At 36.9% G+C, this 18331-nt stretch overlaps 1 protein-coding gene across 8 annotated transcripts in view; it reads right to left on the bottom strand.

The window, feature by feature from the left end:
* Nucleotides 1-1544: 1544 nt before the first annotated feature.
* Nucleotides 1545-18331, bottom strand: part of LOC123767396 (uncharacterized) — a 168412-nt gene continuing 151625 nt past the window's right edge. For 4 of the 8 annotated variants that reach the window (XM_045757073.2, XM_069313005.1, XM_045757071.2 and 1 more), the window contains one exon: nt 1545-6523. In XM_045757073.2, coding sequence (XP_045613029.1) covers nt 6353-6523 — 171 coding nt within the window. In that variant the 3' untranslated portion in view covers nt 1545-6352. The remainder of the gene's footprint in view (nt 6524-18331) is intronic. The other 4 variants (XR_006773968.2, XM_045757070.2, XR_011224596.1 and 1 more) reach the window with 4 other exon arrangements.

Here is an 18331-nt window from a genome sequence, read left to right on the forward strand (position 1 = left end):
ATTCAGCTTCAGATTGACAATGTAAACATTAGCAATAAAAATGATGGAAAGTTTCTTGGCATATTCCTAGACAAGAGACTCAACTTCAGTAACCACATACAACACATAACTAAGAAAGTCTCTAAAACAGTTGGTATACTCTCCAAAATCAGATATTATGTTCCTAACTCTGCTCTCATCTCTCTATATTATGCACTAATCTATCCCTATCTCAACTATGGTATCTGTGCATGGGGTTCAACCACTGCAAACCACCTCAAGTCCATCATCACCCAGCAAAAATCTGCTATCAGAATAATATCAAATTCTGCTTTCAGACAACACACAGCCCCCTTGTTTAACTCCCTAAACATGCTAAACATAATCTCACTCCACAAATTCTCTTGTGTCAACTACATTTACAAAACCCTGTTCTTAAATGCAAATCCTTGTCTGAAACTCTTCCTGGACAGATGTAATAGGACCCATTATCACCACACCAGAAATAAATATCTCTTTGATATCCCCAGAGTTAAACTTAATCTGTGTAAACACTCTATGCAAATAAAGGGACCCAGTTTATGGAACTCACTCCCTACTGAATTGAAAAGCTGTCCAACTTTTACATCATTCAAAATCAATGCTAAAAAGTACCTAATTTCATCTTCATAGTTTTTCACTTTTTGCCTTAAAATTGCACTGTATCAATTGCTACCCAATCTTCCAACCTTTATGTTCCCAATTTGAACATCTTTACCATTGTGATCATTGCTGTCTTCTTATATGTGCTGCCAATCTGTTGTATGGTGTTTATAAATCTTGTTTATCTGTATCTTTTGCTACCCAGTCTCCCAATCTTTATGTACCCATTCTGAACATCTTTACCATTGTGATCATTGCTGTCTTATATGTGCTGTCAATCTGCTGTATGGTGTCTATTAATCTTGTTTAAATTACTAATCAAGCTGTCAATGTAATCAATCAGAGCTTTAATATAACAATGTGCTTTAATATACTTACTTATCTCTCTCATCTCATTTTTCTCTTGTAATGTATCTTTATCATTTATCAATTCTGTTTGAAATTACCTACTTAAAATTATCTGCTAGATTAAGGACCTGTCCAAAACGCTGCGCGTACTAGTGGCTTTACAAGAATGTAAATACTGTACTATCCAATGTATTCTCACAAACCCAATGTACCTTCTTGTATATATATATAAATAAATAAATAAATGAATAAATAAATAAAATAAATGTGTTGCTGAGCCACAGCAACGCTTGGCCGGATATATAGATATGGATATGGATATATATATAATATATAAATTACAAATGAAATTAGTTAGGAATATCACACTGGTGTTCGAAGAACATTTTGCAGAGGTCAGCTATATACAGTATAGTACAGTACAATAAAAAACTGTTAAATCTTAGAGAAATACTGTACATTGGTAATCAGATTTTTTAAATTAAGAATCTCAATAGTGATAAGTTTATTACAAATTTAGGTGTTTGAACATGATGTAATGAAATCAATTACATGGAGGATAATAAAACAGGCCGTAGCACGAAATGGTTGAATATTGTACTTGTATGTACGGGGGACAACATGACTCGACAACACTGATGTACAACGGAGTCTAGCTCAACCTTTCTTATACTCTTTACTCAAAGTTTTTGCCATTCATCCACTATGATGTCGTATTCTAATGCACTTTTTTTATAAACAGGCATTCCTTTTTATCCATGCATTCACTGAGTTCGATAACCCACATATATAGGGCAATTATAATTTGGACTACCAACCACTGTTCGACATCTTTTTGTGCTTCTTGATGTCCCACATAAGGGTTGGAAGTCTTTAAGCATCACTGTCCAATGTCCTTTGGTTTAGCTGGATATATTGTCACCAGCAGATTGCTTTGGCAATCAAACACAAACAGGACAGTCAATGCATATAGCATGGTCCTGGCACAGCCTAAGAGAATGCAGGACTGGAGAGTAATTCTTCCATGACCAACGGCATTCAAGACAAAATTGAGAGTCTATTAATTTCCAGTGGTATTGTTGTGATGGTCCTTGCATTATATATTATGATCTTGCATAACCTTCTCAGTGCAACAAATATCAGTCACTATACTATACAAAACTTGACAATACAGTTGAATGTTTGTCCATTATGTGCAGAGTGCCACAGTTCCATCTGTCAAGCGTCAACCCTGTTAACTTTCATAAAATCCTGAAGAAAACTAGAATAGTTCACTTGTCTTAGCTCAGAAAACCAACCCAAGCTCAACTCCCAGGAAGCAGAAGAGTCTCCATGAGCAGGATGAGCTGAAGACTTTGGCCCCAATTCTTAAACATTACCAAGTTTAAGTGCTTGCATCAAAATCAGTACACGAGCAACTGCCCACACAGATAATGCAAATATTTTGCAATTAAAAGGATTAAAACAATGCCAGTACCATTGTCTTATATTAACTAAGTGATATTTAAAAATTCAGGCCTTTGAACTTGTATTATAAGCGCATGGGGAAGAAGGCCGTGAACTTGTATATTCACAAATCTCCTAACCTTAAACCACTTCGGTCATACCCAAAAATTGGAAAAAATCCTGCCAACAATCCTTAGTTACTGTTATGGATCAACCACAAGCCTGTTGCCAGTATCTTGAGGTAACGATTGGAGTAATATTAAAATCATTATTGTAGTCTAGAACATATACTACATGAAACAGACAAATAGTCATTATATTGCCACATGGAACATACACTTGGGCGCCGAGAACTTGTGACGTAAAGTACAGTGAACTCTGACTAAAAAGCGAGGGTGTATACAAGATAATCGGCACATTGTAACATTATTAACTGACAACTAAACATTTTGGCACACTTAATACATAGCTTTTACATCTATATTAGGATTGTCTACAGATAGGGAAATATATTACACATGAATGTATTTGCCCCTAAACATCTAATACGTTATGTGGTCTTTCATCACCATTTCACCCAATGAACTGTAATGGAAAATTTTGCATACACATTGTAATCATGTACCTATTTTCCAGAAATTCGGCAAGTGAACCGAACTTGAGGCCAAAAAAAACTGTTACATGAAACCTTTCATTGGCATGAAATATTTGTAAAAGAACATTTATACCGGTGAAAGGCAGGTTATCATTGGGTAAAATATTGATGGCACGGATGACCAACAACAAAATGTTTATAATATAACTCATCAAAACCACCAAACCCATTCCTGGCACCGGCTGAGCCCATGGTACCGAGGCCACTCAAGGTTTCGTCTTAAATAAACAGATAAATCATTAACTGGAGGATTTAAAATAATTTGCTTGCAATCTTTGATATTTGAGGAAATCTTCATATTTAATTAAATTAAAATATTTCAAGAAGGCTATTCTCCTAGATGATAAAGAGTAGGAAAGTAAGCTTTCAGAGAAATTATTCATAGTTTAAAAAATATGCAATTTTCTCACATAGGAAGATTATCTGTATGCAAGCCACAGATTGACTTGTTGAAGGGTCCCCTCATACATGAAAATGAAGTGGGTATAAGGTGATCCTCCTCCTTGTCAAGCAAGTACTGGCTTGTGGTGACTTTTTCAGGTATTAAAGAAATCTGATTAATCTTAACCAATGTTTATCCTCTTTTTCACTCAAGGAAAAACATGGTTTTGATTTATTTCCTCCAACATAACAATCGTGAAATATATTCCTCACCACACATAATAAACTGTTATAAATAACTGAGACTTCTATCAACATATACAATAATCATTCATACCAAAACTTAAATACAGTATATGGTATTGAAATGTGTGGCTCTAGAAGTTTGGTCAAAGCTTTAAGCTATTCTCTGTTGGCATTGTTTGGTCTGTATTGGAACTTTCTGACTGGTCCTTTTGTTAGCATACTCATAGAAGACTGTAGCACAAATTCTGAAATAGCCCTTGGTGGTAAATTGGTGCTTGAGTGCTCTACATCCTTAACACATTCAATTCATAGGTTCTACAAAGATTAATAAAAAAGTGATTATGTATTTGAGGCAGTCTATTTATGTAATATGATTGCTACATTGTCTACAGGTACTATGGTTGGCTGCTAAAGGAAATTGGAAAGTTAGGAACAACTAGCATTTGTTAATATTTGATTAACTATAGGGTCACCAAGTAGTGTGATTAGTTGATGCGGTGCTTGTTTTTTGTTTCATATGACCCCCAGTTCTACTTCAGAACGCAAACAACAATCTTCATAAATCTAAGACAAAAGCTTTGAGACCCACACTCAAGTGTCAAGATTTATTGCAGTGAACATCTAGTTGGTCACCCGTGAGATAATAAGAATTATTAGATGAAGGATTTGGGGTATGTCAGACATATTCATTCACATTTTGCGGGTTATCACATATGTGCTAACCCCTCAATGTTTTACTGTAGAGAGCCTGATTGTTCATACTTCCATGCCCCACCTCCTTCAGATACCATCGAACATGATGGAATTTGGAGCTTTGTGAGCCTTGAACTGTTGTAAATCTTACAAGATCCAATAAAAACTATAACATTTTATATTTGGTCAGTCTCCAAAAAAAAAAAAAAATATTTTTGGAGAAAATTTTGATGTCAGGAACAAAATCCTATTTATTATAATTATATTAGTTACTATGCAAATTCAATACTATTTATGCATTTCTATTGCACATAGCAATTGCAAATTGATATTGCTTTTATTTAAAATACTATATTGAGAAAAGTATTGTTATCTCGATATGTACTGACTTTTCGTACCTCCGAGAAACTCTTACTCCATTGTAAAAACCTCTGGATTGTAGTCATTAGGTTCTTATATAAAAAAATTCAAACTCAATATCCTGAAAGCTGTTCCGACAAGATAGTTTATATTAAGAGTTAAAACAGTAGTTGTATTAAATATATTTTGTCTAAATAGAAGAAACATGATTTTTTAAAAGTTGGAAATTTTAACTATCTTGCCTGTACACTTTCTATATTACAATAATATTTTGCAGGTACGTACAATTCGTCCCTAAATCGTTGCATTATTTGTAAGATGTTTAAGGTATATTTTTATCAGCCTTGATCTTAGGTAATGCCTTGCATTCTAAGTAGCCCAAAACAATAAAAAAAAATTGAAGCCTTATGTAAGTGCCTTTCACATGACTATTTATTCTAAATCTTTTACTTGTCTACAGTATTATCTCTCAATCTAATTCAACACAATTTACAGTAGTGTATATTCTAAAAGATGCATGTCTATCATTCCTCTAAAAGGCTTCACAATTTTGAGAATGGAAGAGCAATTATTTTCCTCATTTACCTGGATAAAATTAGGAAGATCTACAATATCACACAAAATTTGGCACATCTATACTATCTATTCTATATTAAATGACAATTGGTGAATTACAATTTTACTTTTGTTAATATGTTATTGTCACCAAGTTCTGTGCATAACTGATACCAAATTAGTTTAGTTTTAAATTCTACCTAAAACTTCAAGATATTATTTTATTTTATTTCAACTCTTAATTAAAGGGTAAAACTTGAAAAATGTAGTGCTAATCCATAATTAACCACCACTTATACTGTTTGGTACTTCATTTCTGGCACTTACACACTAGTAACTCTCATAGTTTACTGTAGACATTTCACATATTTCTGCATACTGTAAATATGCTCTTATATAAATTCCAACACTTCATATTTTTGCTGAAAATGTTACAGACCTAAATGCCATCGTGAGAAAATGATTAGTATTTCCCAGGTATCCTTTAGTAATAGGATATAATTGTCAAAATCCTCATATCTATATAGTTTCCAGTATAATAGTTTTAAATAAACTCTCTCTATTATCATGAAAATAAAAACTGAATATAAACAGATATATTTAACAATAATTCAAACAGTTTAATAAATTTTATTGCTTCATACTTCATACAAGAAATGCCCAGGACCTAAATGCAAATACAGTACTGTACTGCCATCCAATAATGCTATTGTGACATACTTTTTATGAATGAGACTCATGTATTTTTTTATAACAAAATTATTAAATATCTGAAAGATGTGATAAGATAATTTTTTATGTATATTAGTTTAGCATTGCTTTTATTTAAATTGTTAAATTCACATGCCTTTATGTGTTAAGAGCAATTTTGAAGTAATTTGTACATAATAGTAACTGTCCCATACATGCATACAACAACAGTTTATCTTTTGCATGCTTAATATTTATTACTTTCACATTAGGACAGTATTTTTGATATCACTGCATTTGCCCTCTTGCCTGCCTTCAGTTAGTGTCCCCTCTGGTTTGTAATCCTCTTCTATCACGCTATACAATGAGCCTGGCCTTAGCCTCTTCTTGTTGCCGCTGCTCTTCTTCTTCATCCTCCTCCTCCTCCTCCTCATCTTCATCTTCTTCCTTAAAGACATCATCACTGGAAGACCCAAGGGTGGAGGTGGTGTGTGAGGACCCAACACCACCCAGCTCCAGGACCGAGTGCTGTAAAATAAGCAATATCTCGCCATGCTTTTTGCACACTTATCTGACAAGGTTAAATGTCATATTGATGATCAAAATGTGATGACTATTTAAATATATTTGGGTGAAAATACTACATGGAAGCTGTGAAAGTGGCACTGTGCTATGGTGAAATATTTTCTAATGGAGGTGATAAACATTGATTTAAATTTCATTTACATTACACTTAAGATTTTTTACTGGTTTTCCCCAAATTTAATACTGTAATATATAATATCTGTACTTTAAACATAAAATTTGTACTATTAAATGGTGTGATGCACAAATTTTAAACATGTTAAATAAAAAATTAATTTTAATAATGAAAATACTTTAGTAAAAAATAAAGCTTTGAGTGAATATGAAAAGCACCTTCCTGAGCAGAATGGTTTAGCTCCTCCCTAAGGCTTGATCTGCTGTGTCTGATGGCAGGATCGCGAATAGTCAGGCAGGACAACATTTTGGCACCACTACACGAAATGTTTCATGCAAACTTTGCAGGGTCATAACGGGTGCCAGAAAGTCACTGAAGTATGGTCAGTCTATCCCAGAATGACAGAGGTGTTTTCCAAAGCTCCAAAGCCATTTCAAACATTTCCTTGGCATCAAATGTGACCATCAAAGGAGGGGCCTTGTAAACTACCAGTTGGCCCGCCAGATCTCCTGTGCTGACGACCACCACTAGCCACATGTGCTGACGACCACCACTAGCCACATGTGCTGACTACCACCACTAGCCACATGTGCTGATTACCACCACTAGCCACATGTACTGACGACCACCACTAGCCACATGTGCTGACTACCACCACTAGCCACATGTGCTGACTATCACCACTAGCCACATGTGCTGACGACCACCACTAGCCACATGTGCTGACTACCACCACTAGCCACATGTGCTGATTACCACCACTAGCCACATGTCCTGACGACCACCACTAGCCACATGTGCTGACTACCACCACTAGCCACATGTGCTGACTATCACCACTAGCCACATGTGCTGATTACCACCACTAGCCACATGTGCTGACTACCACCACTAGCCACATGTGCTGACTACCACCACTAGCCACGTCTGCTGACTATCACCACTAGCCACATGTGCTGATTACCACCACTAGCCAAATGTGTTGACTACCACCACTAGCCACATGTGCTGACTACCACCACTAGCCACATGTGCTGACTACCACCACTAGCCACATGTGCTGACTACCACCACTAGCCACATGTGCTGACTACCACCACTAGCCACATGTGCTGATTACCACCACTAGCCACATGTGCTGATTACCACCACTAGCCACATGTGCTGACTACCACCACTAGCCACATGTGCTGATTACCACCACTAGCCACATGTGCTGACTACCACCACTAGCCACATGTGCTAACTACCACCACTAGCCACATGTGCTGATTACCACCACTAGCCACTTGTACTGATTGCCACTTGAATTTAGCTTGGGGCTACCATTTCACTAGTGGCCTTAATGAGGACAAGAAGTTGGTGGCTTGTCAAAGGCCCCCATCCCCCATTTGTCCTCACGATTTGATCCAGCTGGATTTTAAACTACAGTAATGTTTTGGTATTTACGACTTTGGTGGGTAGGTAACTGTACATACGTCACATTACCGTTACTAGCCATCTGTACTACCTGCCACTGCCACTAAGCAGTAGCACTTGTGTACTTCATCCTTGAGAAACAGTATTACTGAAAACTAGACAGACTTCAGTCTAAGGAGCATCTTGAAACTAACTCAGAACTACTTGCCGCCCCTGGGTTCTAAAATGTGGAATGGTCAGTCTATCCCAGAATGACAGAGGTGTTTTCCAAAGCTCCAAAGCCATTTCAAACATTTCCTTGGCATCAAATGTGACCATCAAAGGAGGGGCCTTGTAAACTACCAGTTGGCCCGCCAGATCTCCTGTGCTGACGACCACCACTAGCCACATGTGCTGACGACCACCACTAGCCACATGTGCTGACTACCACCACTAGCCACATGTGCTGATTACCACCACTAGCCACATGTCCTGACGACCACTACTAGCCACATGTGCTGACTACCACCACTAGCCACATGTGCTGACTATCACCACTAGCCACATGTGCTGATTACCACCACTAGCCACATGTGCTGACTACCACCACTAGCCACATGTGCTGACTACCACCACTAGCCACGTCTGCTGACTATCACCACTAGCCACATGTGCTGATTACCACCACTAGCCAAATGTGTTGACTAACACCACTAGCCACATGTGCTGACTACCACCACTAGCCACATGTGCTGACTACCACCACTAGCCACATGTGCTGACTACCACCACTAGCCACATGTGCTGACTACCACCACTAGCCACATGTGCTGATTACCACCACTAGCCACATGTGCTGATTACCACCACTAGCCACATGTGCTGATTACCACCACTAGCCACATGTGCTGACTACCACCACTAGCCACATGTGCTGATTACCACCACTAGCCACATGTGCTGACTACCACCACTAGCCACATGTGCTAACTACCACCACTAGCCACATGTGCTGATTACCACCACTAGCCACTTGTACTGATTGCCACTTGAATTTAGCTTGGGGCTACCATTTCACTAGTGGCCTTAATGAGGACAAGAAGTTGGTGGCTTGTCAAAGGCCCCCATCCCCCATTTGTCCTCACGATTTGATCCAGCTGGATTTTAAACTGCAGTAATGTTTTGGTATTTACGACTTTGGTGGGTAGGTAACTGTACATACGTCACATTACCGTTACTAGCCATCTGTACTACCTGCCACTGCCACTAAGCAGTAGCACTTGTGTACTTCATCCTTGAGAAACAGTATTACTGAAAACTAGACAGACTTCAGTCTAAGGAGCATCTTGAAACTAACTCAGAACTACTTGCCGCCCCTGGGTTCTAAAATGTGGAATGACCTCCCTAATCATGTCAAAGACTGTCCTTCTCTCAACCAGTTTTAAAGAGAAACTAAGAATTACCTGATAAATTCTATGTAACCTACCTTACTTCCTAAATGTCAATCTATGTTTTGTTGTTATTGAAAATTAATTACATAACCTGTACTACTGCTGTTATCTACCATATACAAATTTAGTACAAAATTATATTCCTTCTGTTTATGCTGAAAAATTAATATCTTCTGTTGCAATTTTTGCTGTTACAATCTTCATGTAATAATTGCCATTTTATTTCCATTTCTCAACTTCGGTTCATAATTTTTTTATCTCGTATATTTTTGTCTTTTAGTTTTTCCATATTATGCCTGAAACGCTCAGTGTATTAGTGGCTTTAAGCATTGTAATTCCCCTACCCATGAATCATAAAATCTTCTTGTAACCTACGTATATATGTACTTTTGCTTAAATAAAAATAATTATATATATTATCATAAAATATAGATGAGTGACAAAGAAGTCTGTAAATGCATCATGGAGGAGAAATATAAACAATTTAGGCATAGTCTCAGCTGTGGCAACACCAGAACAGAAACCTGAATCCAAAATGTGAATCTCCAAGGAAATCCCCTCCACCTGAATCTGAAAAAAAATCCTGGGAATAAAACACTTAATAATCCCTCCATGTACATGTAGACACCATCAGGGTTGAAAAATCAAACTATGAAAGTAGAAAGGAAAATCTAATACCAAAAACCTTCCACCATGCAGATCATGGTTTAACTTGCCAAGGATTCAGGTACAGTACTGTAGCTGAAAAAAATCAAGCAATGAATGTATGGAAATGCCTTTTTATGGTAGGCCCTCAGTAGCTCCCAGGTGCTTACACATTGATATTGTTAAGCTTAAGGATCTTGCTAGGCATCTGAAACTCACCCTATCTTCCAAATGTTATAACCAGAATCTGGGCTCTCTCTCTCTATGAGGCAAGAACCTGGAGATCAGAAATGTACCCAAAACTAGGGAACCAATGAGACTTGGTTAGATGAGACAGAACAAACTACTGCTTGGAAGAATCAATTATAAAAAGGTGCATGACTGCCAACAGATGGCAGCCTAGGCTAATGGGAGCTCCAACCCAATCACGTATCTTACTCTAGAAGCTGCCAGTAACTGTACTTAGTTTAGTTCATTTATTATGCACGCTATACCCATCTTGTGGGCAGTAGTGGAAAGGGTTACAGAGACACCTAATGGGCTCAGGGACTGAAACCCACAAGCAGGACCTAGCAGATCGTTTTGAATGAAATATTTACACATCGCTGGAACATTTGTTCCAGCTAAGCAAGTTACAATCTTGATGAGCTAGTTACAAAATTCAATGCACATCGTCACATCATCGATAGACTGACCACAAGTACAGTTTCTAAATCAAGCAACTGACAGGTGGAGAGTTAGGGTCACAATTGATATGTATGCCCTGCACACCACCCCCTCCCATCCAGTGGCAGCAGTGGACAGGTTACAATCACTTAGTTACTATCTACCATTAGCAAACTGTGGATATTTGGCTAAGATTTCTGGTAGCAGATCATTTTGAATGAAATATTTACACATCGCTGGAACATTTGTTTTAGAGTGAACAAATTCACAAGGGCCGTGACGAGGATTCGAACCTACGTCCGAGAGCATCCCAGACGCTGCCTTAATCGACTGAGCTATGACATGGTTAAAAGAATTGCAACCAGAAGTTCTGCTGAACTTACTTGGATCCTGCAGCCTCTCCGAGACACAAACCAGGATTTTTCACAATTTCCCCATGCACTTGAGCTATGTCAATAAGCCATTCTACCTCTTCGCCCTTACTTCATTACACACAGAAATCACAGTGTATTTGTTATAGAATGTAACAATACACTGGCATATAAAGTACTGTATATGCCAGTACTAAACCCTCATATATTCCAACATGGAGAAAATATGGCTGGAACAAGTAGGAACTTGGGGACTACAGTAGCCCCTTGGAGAGACGAACAGCTTTGTTAAAAATTAACAGAACAGTAGCAGAACCAGAAGACGACATGATGGGCTTGCTCATAAGAAAAGACAGAACCGGAGAAGGGCTCAGGGTAGAGGTTCATTAGCTCCATGTCAGATCAGCAACTGCCACACAGATGGGGTGAGGCTGCAAAACATCCAATAAATAGTGAGGGGCCCACACCCTATTGCACCAACAAAACCCTGAGCCCAAAAATTAACTGTGGACCTAGTCAATAATGCTAACATTGGCTTCTTCACAGCAAAAGAGGTGAGAGGAGAGCAATGTGGCTGAGCCAATCATCCTTCTGGATGATCAGGGAAAATTGATCCTTGGAATAAGGGACTTGAGAGACACAGGTAATAAACAGAGCATTCACCTGAGCAGTGTGTGTAAAGCATAAATTATGCCATACAATGACAACAGGACAAAGAATAAGGAGTATTCCTGGCAGGACAAATCAGGCATCAACAACAGCTACAACCCTGGAAGAAGGAAGATTCTGAAGGCCATTAGCCAAAAATGAAGATCAAAGGTAAAGAGAATGACCTTCAAAATTAAAAGGACAGCATTCACACTTCCAGCACATAATATGAGCCAATCACACTTCTGGCACATAATATTTAGTTCACCAACAAAAAGACTGCCTTAAAGAAAGAATTCTCAACAACGGGAGAAACATAAGCAAGAGAGGCTCTGCCAAAGACTCTCTTTTTAGGGGACAATACTGGGCACCAACTGGCAATCAAAAAGTAAATAAAAAAAACTTACCTATCACTAAAAAAACTGAAGACAAATGCCAAACAGAGAGGAAGAGACAATAGGCCAACCAAGCAACTAAATACTGCCACGTCATGGAATGGTACAAATGTAAAACTAAAATGCCCCGACCTGACCCCTTATGAACGTGATGATGTGCAAGGTCTAAAAACTCCATCTGCTACGATTGACAGACAGCCTTGAACAATCCTGATACCCTGTTTCTGATCCTCTGATTGAGGCAGAACCTTAGAAAAGGCAAGGAAATGTAGACAAGGAGAGTGAAGAGCCAGAAACCAGGGCTGAACTTGACATACAGAAGCCAGAAGAATGATGTAGCCCACAATGTCTCCAATCTGACAGGAGTAGCTGGACCAGACAAAAGAGGTCAAAGCAAGACCATTGAAACATATCAAAACCACTTCTTTAAAAGGTTCAATGAAATGCACATAAGAGGCAACAACTTCAAACTCAACAAGACACAGTGTAGAACAGAAAACAAGAGATTCTTTTTCATCTATGGAACTGCTTATCCTCTGAAACCTTAAATGCTAATACAATACTGGAAAAAACATCTGGAAAAAAATCCTCAGGAATAAAGGTGGAACCTTTGACAAACTCCCAAATTCCTGTCCCTTTTGAGGCCACTGAAAATGGTGACCCTTAGGTAAATGTGGGTAAAATCTTCAGAATTGTTCCAGAAGATATCATCTTGAGAGACAGCCAAAAACTACATAAACAATTGGGAACAGTGCATTTTTAGGCACCGTTCTCGTATATCTACAGAATGAAGCCCTGTCCACTCACAAACTCTGTAAACACTCACAATTCTATGGAGTACACAAAATTAAGCCTTACCCACAAAATATATATATATAAAAAGTGAAACCAGGTCAGAATTAGATCAAATTCACTCTCCACCTGTCGAATGCCATAAAATATAGTCGGAAGAATGTGGCCCTGGAACATAGAGGCTGGTGCGACACATTTCCCCTGGTGTTGGTCAACATTAGGCAGGCCAATTGGTAATTAAAAAGAGCCCACCTTTGGCAGTCATGATACTAAGGAAGGATTTGGAATGGCAGAGAGTATTTATGAATGGAATTCATTTTGGCCTGGATTAAGTATTCTCCAGTGACTTCCTAGCACCTTAATGATCCTGCAAGAAACCAGCTGAAAAGGACCCAAGGCATCAGTACCAAAATGTTATCTTGAATGACAGTGCAAGACTATCCTAAAACACAGCTATTTTACCTTAGGAAGCAGTTGAATGTGAATGCTCAGAAAAATCTGAAAGTTTAAGCATCATGAAATAGTACTTGTATATCTGCAACATTTATATTTTGGTCTAGGGGAACGAGACAACACATGAGATTAATATTATTTGGAAAGTTCTGGATTCTGGATAAAAAAAAATACATATAATATTTGTTGCTCATGTGTTGTACACTGAATAATTTGAACAATATGTGATTAGCAATATATTTTTTCTGAGACAAGGTAAGATGGTAGCCTACTCACAGAGGAGTCAAAATGGACAAGAGGAAATATAACTACGGTATATATAATGGACAAGAAAAAACTAAACACACAGAAATGGATGACATAAGCACAGGTAGAGACAGACAAATAGCATGATGGAAGCATGAGAAAATACGGCAAAATAACATAACCACAAAATATGGCAAAATAACCTAACTATAAATTTCTTATTCCTAATGAGACACTAATGTGTGTGCGTGTGTAGGTTATCAAATTCTGAAAATATTGTTGAAGTAATGAAGAAATGATTGCTATTTGCAGGCTAATGGCTCAAATACTGAATTTTGGCATTTTATTCTTAAAAGTGAGGTCAGATATCATATTCATGACTTTTTGGATTTAGCCCCAAAGTTACCAATGTTCTATATCATTTTTTTTATATTTCCAGTCTGAGGTGATATTATTGTACCATCCAAATATTCTGGATATTCACATATCCTGTGATCCAAAATTCAAACTCCTATTTTGCAGAAGTTTATGCAATTTAAAAAAAAATTATTTTACATTGTAATATTATGTATATACAGTGGTAACTACTTTTACAAATTAAATCTGTTCCCAGAGATGGGTAGTAACTCAAAAATTCGTAATTCAACACAAATTTTTCCATAAGATATAATGTCAATTGAATTAATCCGTTCTACACTCCCAAAAATATTAACTTCAAAATACATTTCATACATAATACACACACATATTTTGTACTATAGTATGTACAAGTTATAGCTCAGAGAGGTGTTACTGTTTGGAAGGGGACTCCCCTTCCATTATAACATCAGGCAGTGGTGACTTCTCTGGGGTACTCTCCTACATTTTGCCTGCATACCACTAGAACCTGGTTGTGGCTCACTGCTTGTTTTTCTCACTAAGAACCTTTCCATAGATACTTTTTTTTCCCTACATTTTAACATTTGTCTGTAGTGAGGCATCACTGTGTTAATGAAAATGGTTAAGGCAACGGCCTACTGCAGCTTGATTTGGGTGAGTCGTTTCAACAAAACTTTGCTTCTCATACTGCGCACCACTTTTTAATTGTTGAGGAATCCATGGCATGGTATATAATAATTACTTTCATGTTTAGAAAGCAAAATATGCTGAAAAAATGAAATTCTTTACAAAGAATTCAAGTGTGATGGTTACCTAAGCAGGTGGTCTGGTAAACTGAAACAGGGTCGTCCGTGCCACCAGGAACCATGTGCTCCGTTGATCCATATGTGCATCAACAAAGTTGCAAGTCAAGGCAAAGATCATAAGTGAAGTCAAATTTTCTGATGAAATTGGGGTCATATCCAGAAAAATTCATAAAGAGGGACATACATCTTCAGAAGGAGTCACTCCTTCTGAAGATGTATTAATATACGAAAGTACTTAAGGAAATTCCTGTTTCAACTCTTGCTCCGTGGTCTGACACTGTCACATTTTTAATCACGTGTTTATTTTTCGTGATTTACACACACACAATTATATATATATATATATATATATATATATATATATATATATATATATATATATATATATATATATATATATATATATATGTCGTACCTAATAGCCAGAACGCACTTATCGGCCTACTATGCAAGGCCCGATTTGCCTAATAAGCCAAGTTTTCCTGAATTAATATATTTTCTCTAATTTTTTTCTTATGAAATGATAAATCTAACCATTTCATTATGTATGAGGTCAATTTTTTTTTATTGGAGTTTAAATTAACGTAGATATATGACCAAACCTAACCAACCCTACCTAACCTAACCTAACCTATCTTTATAGGTTAGGTTAGGTTAGGTAGCGGAAAAAGTTAGGTTAGGTTAGGTTAGGTAGTCGAAAAACAATTAATTCATGAAAACTTGGCTTATTAGGCAAATTGGGCCTTGCATAGTAGGCTGAGAAGTGCATTCTGGCTACTAGGTACGACATTATATATATATATATATATATGTCGTACCTAGTAGCCAGAACTCACTTCTCAGCCTACTATGCAAGGCCCGATTTGCCTAATAAGCCAAGTTTTCATGAATTAATGTTTTTTAGTCGACCTAACCTACCTAACCTAACCTAACCTAGCTTTTTTTGGCTACCTAACCTAACCTTACCTATATATATAGGTTAGGTTAGGTTAGGTAGGGTTGGTTAGGTTCGGTCATATATCTACGTTAATTTTAACTCCAATAAAAAATAATTGACCTCATACATAGTGAAAAGGGTAGCTTTATCATTTCATAAGAAAAAAATTATAGTAAATATATTAATTCAGGAAAACTTGGCTTATTAGGCAAATCGGGCCTTGAATAGTAGGCTGAGAAGTGAGTTCTGGCTACTAGGTACGACATATATATATATATATATATATATATATGTCGTACCTAGTAGCCAGAATGCACTTTTCAGCCTACTATGCAAGGCCCAATTTGCCTAATAAGCCAAGTTTTCATGAATTGTTTTTCGACTACCTAACCTACCTAACCTAACCTAACCTAACTCTTTCGGCTACCTAACCTAACCGAACCTATAAAGATAGGTTAGGTTAGGTTAGGTAGGGTTGGTTAGGTTCGGTCATATATCTACGTTAATTTCATCTCCAATAAAAAAAATTGACCTCATACATAATGAAATGGGTAGCTTTATTATTTTATAAGAAAAAAATTAGAGAAAATATATTAATTCAGGAAACCTTGGCTTATTAGGCAAATCGGGCCTTGCATAGTAGGCCGAGAAGTGCATTCTGGCTACTAGGTACGACATATATATATATATATATATTTTATTAAATATGACCGAAAAAGTAAGATTAATAATTCTAACACGAATTTTCTCAATCTTTCGTACATTATGCTTCACTGTTGGAGGTAAATCAAAAATCACTTCTCCAAAATTCATTTTTATTTCTAGTCTGACGCGACACGGGCGCGTTTCGTAAAACTTATTACATTTTCAAAGACTTCACAAATACACAACTGATTAGAACTTGCGTTTCCCTGATTTTATATCTACATTTGAGTGAGGTGGGAAGGGTGATGTGGCATTACATTTGAGTAAGGTGGGAAGGATGATGTGGCATTAGAGGATATTAATAGGGTATTAAAAGTATCAACACAAGACAGAACACGAAACAATGGATATTGAATAGAAGTGTTTGTAGAAAGCCTATTGGTCCATATTTCTTGATGCTTCTATATTGGAGCGGAGTCTTGAGGTGGGTAGAATATAGTTGTGCAATAATTGGCTGTTGATTGCTGGTGTTGACTTCTTGATGTGTAGTGCCTCGCAGACGTCGAGCCGCCTGCTATCGCTGTATCTATCGATGATTTCTGTGTTGTTTACTAGGATTTCTCTGGCGATGGTTTGGTTATGGGAAGAGATTATATGTTCCTTAATGGAGCCCTGTTGTTTATGCATCGTTAAACGCCTAGAAAGAGATGTTGTTGTCTTGCCTATATACTGGGTTTTTTGGAGCTTACAGTCCCCAAGTGGGCATTTGAAGGCATAGACGACGTTAGTCTCTTTTAAAGCGTTCTGTTTCGTGTCTGGAGAGTTTCTCATGAGTAGGCTGGCCGTTTTTCTGGTTTTATAGTAGCGATAGCAGGCGGCTCGACGTCTGCGAGGCACTACACATCAAGAAGTCAACACCAGCAATCAACAGCCAATTATTGCACAACTATATTCTACCCACCTCAAGACTCCGCTCCAATATAGAAGCATCAAGAAATATGGACCAATAGGCTTTCTACAAACACTTCTATTCAATATCCATTGTTTCGTGTTCTGTCTTGTGTTGATACTTTTAATACCCTATTAATATCCTCTAATGCCACATCATCCTTCCCACCTTACTCAAATGTAATGCCACATCACCCTTCCCACCTCACTCAAATGTAGATATAAAATCAGGGAAACGCAAGTTCTAATCAGTTGTGTATTTGTGAAGTCTTTGAAAATGTAATAAGTTTTACGAAACGCGCCCGTGTCGCGTCAGACTAGAAATAAAAATGAATTTTGGAGAAGTGATTTTTGATTTACCTCCAACAGTGAAGCATAATGTACGAAAGATTGAGAAAATTCGTGTTAGAATTATTAATCTTACTTTTTCAGTCATATTTAATAAAATATGTCTACAGGAAAGACTGCTACCAAAATATACTAATATATATATATATATATATATATATATATATATATATATATATATATATATATATATATATATATATATATATATATATATATATATATATTATATATATATATATATATATATATATATATATATATATATATATATATATATATATATATATATATATATATATATATATATATATATATATATATATATATATATATATATATATATATATATATATATATATATGCAGTGGAGCCATGATTAACGAATTTAATCTGTTCCAGCACTGAGCTTGTCATGTGAAACGCCCGTCTTGCGAAATGAATTTCCTTATTCAAAATAACGGAAATAACATTAATTCGTTCCACCCCCGAAAAACATCAATATGGCA

The sequence above is a fragment of the Procambarus clarkii genome, chromosome 74, assembly GCF_040958095.1.
Source record: "Procambarus clarkii isolate CNS0578487 chromosome 74, FALCON_Pclarkii_2.0, whole genome shotgun sequence".
Classification (NCBI taxonomy): domain Eukaryota; kingdom Metazoa; phylum Arthropoda; class Malacostraca; order Decapoda; family Cambaridae; genus Procambarus; species Procambarus clarkii.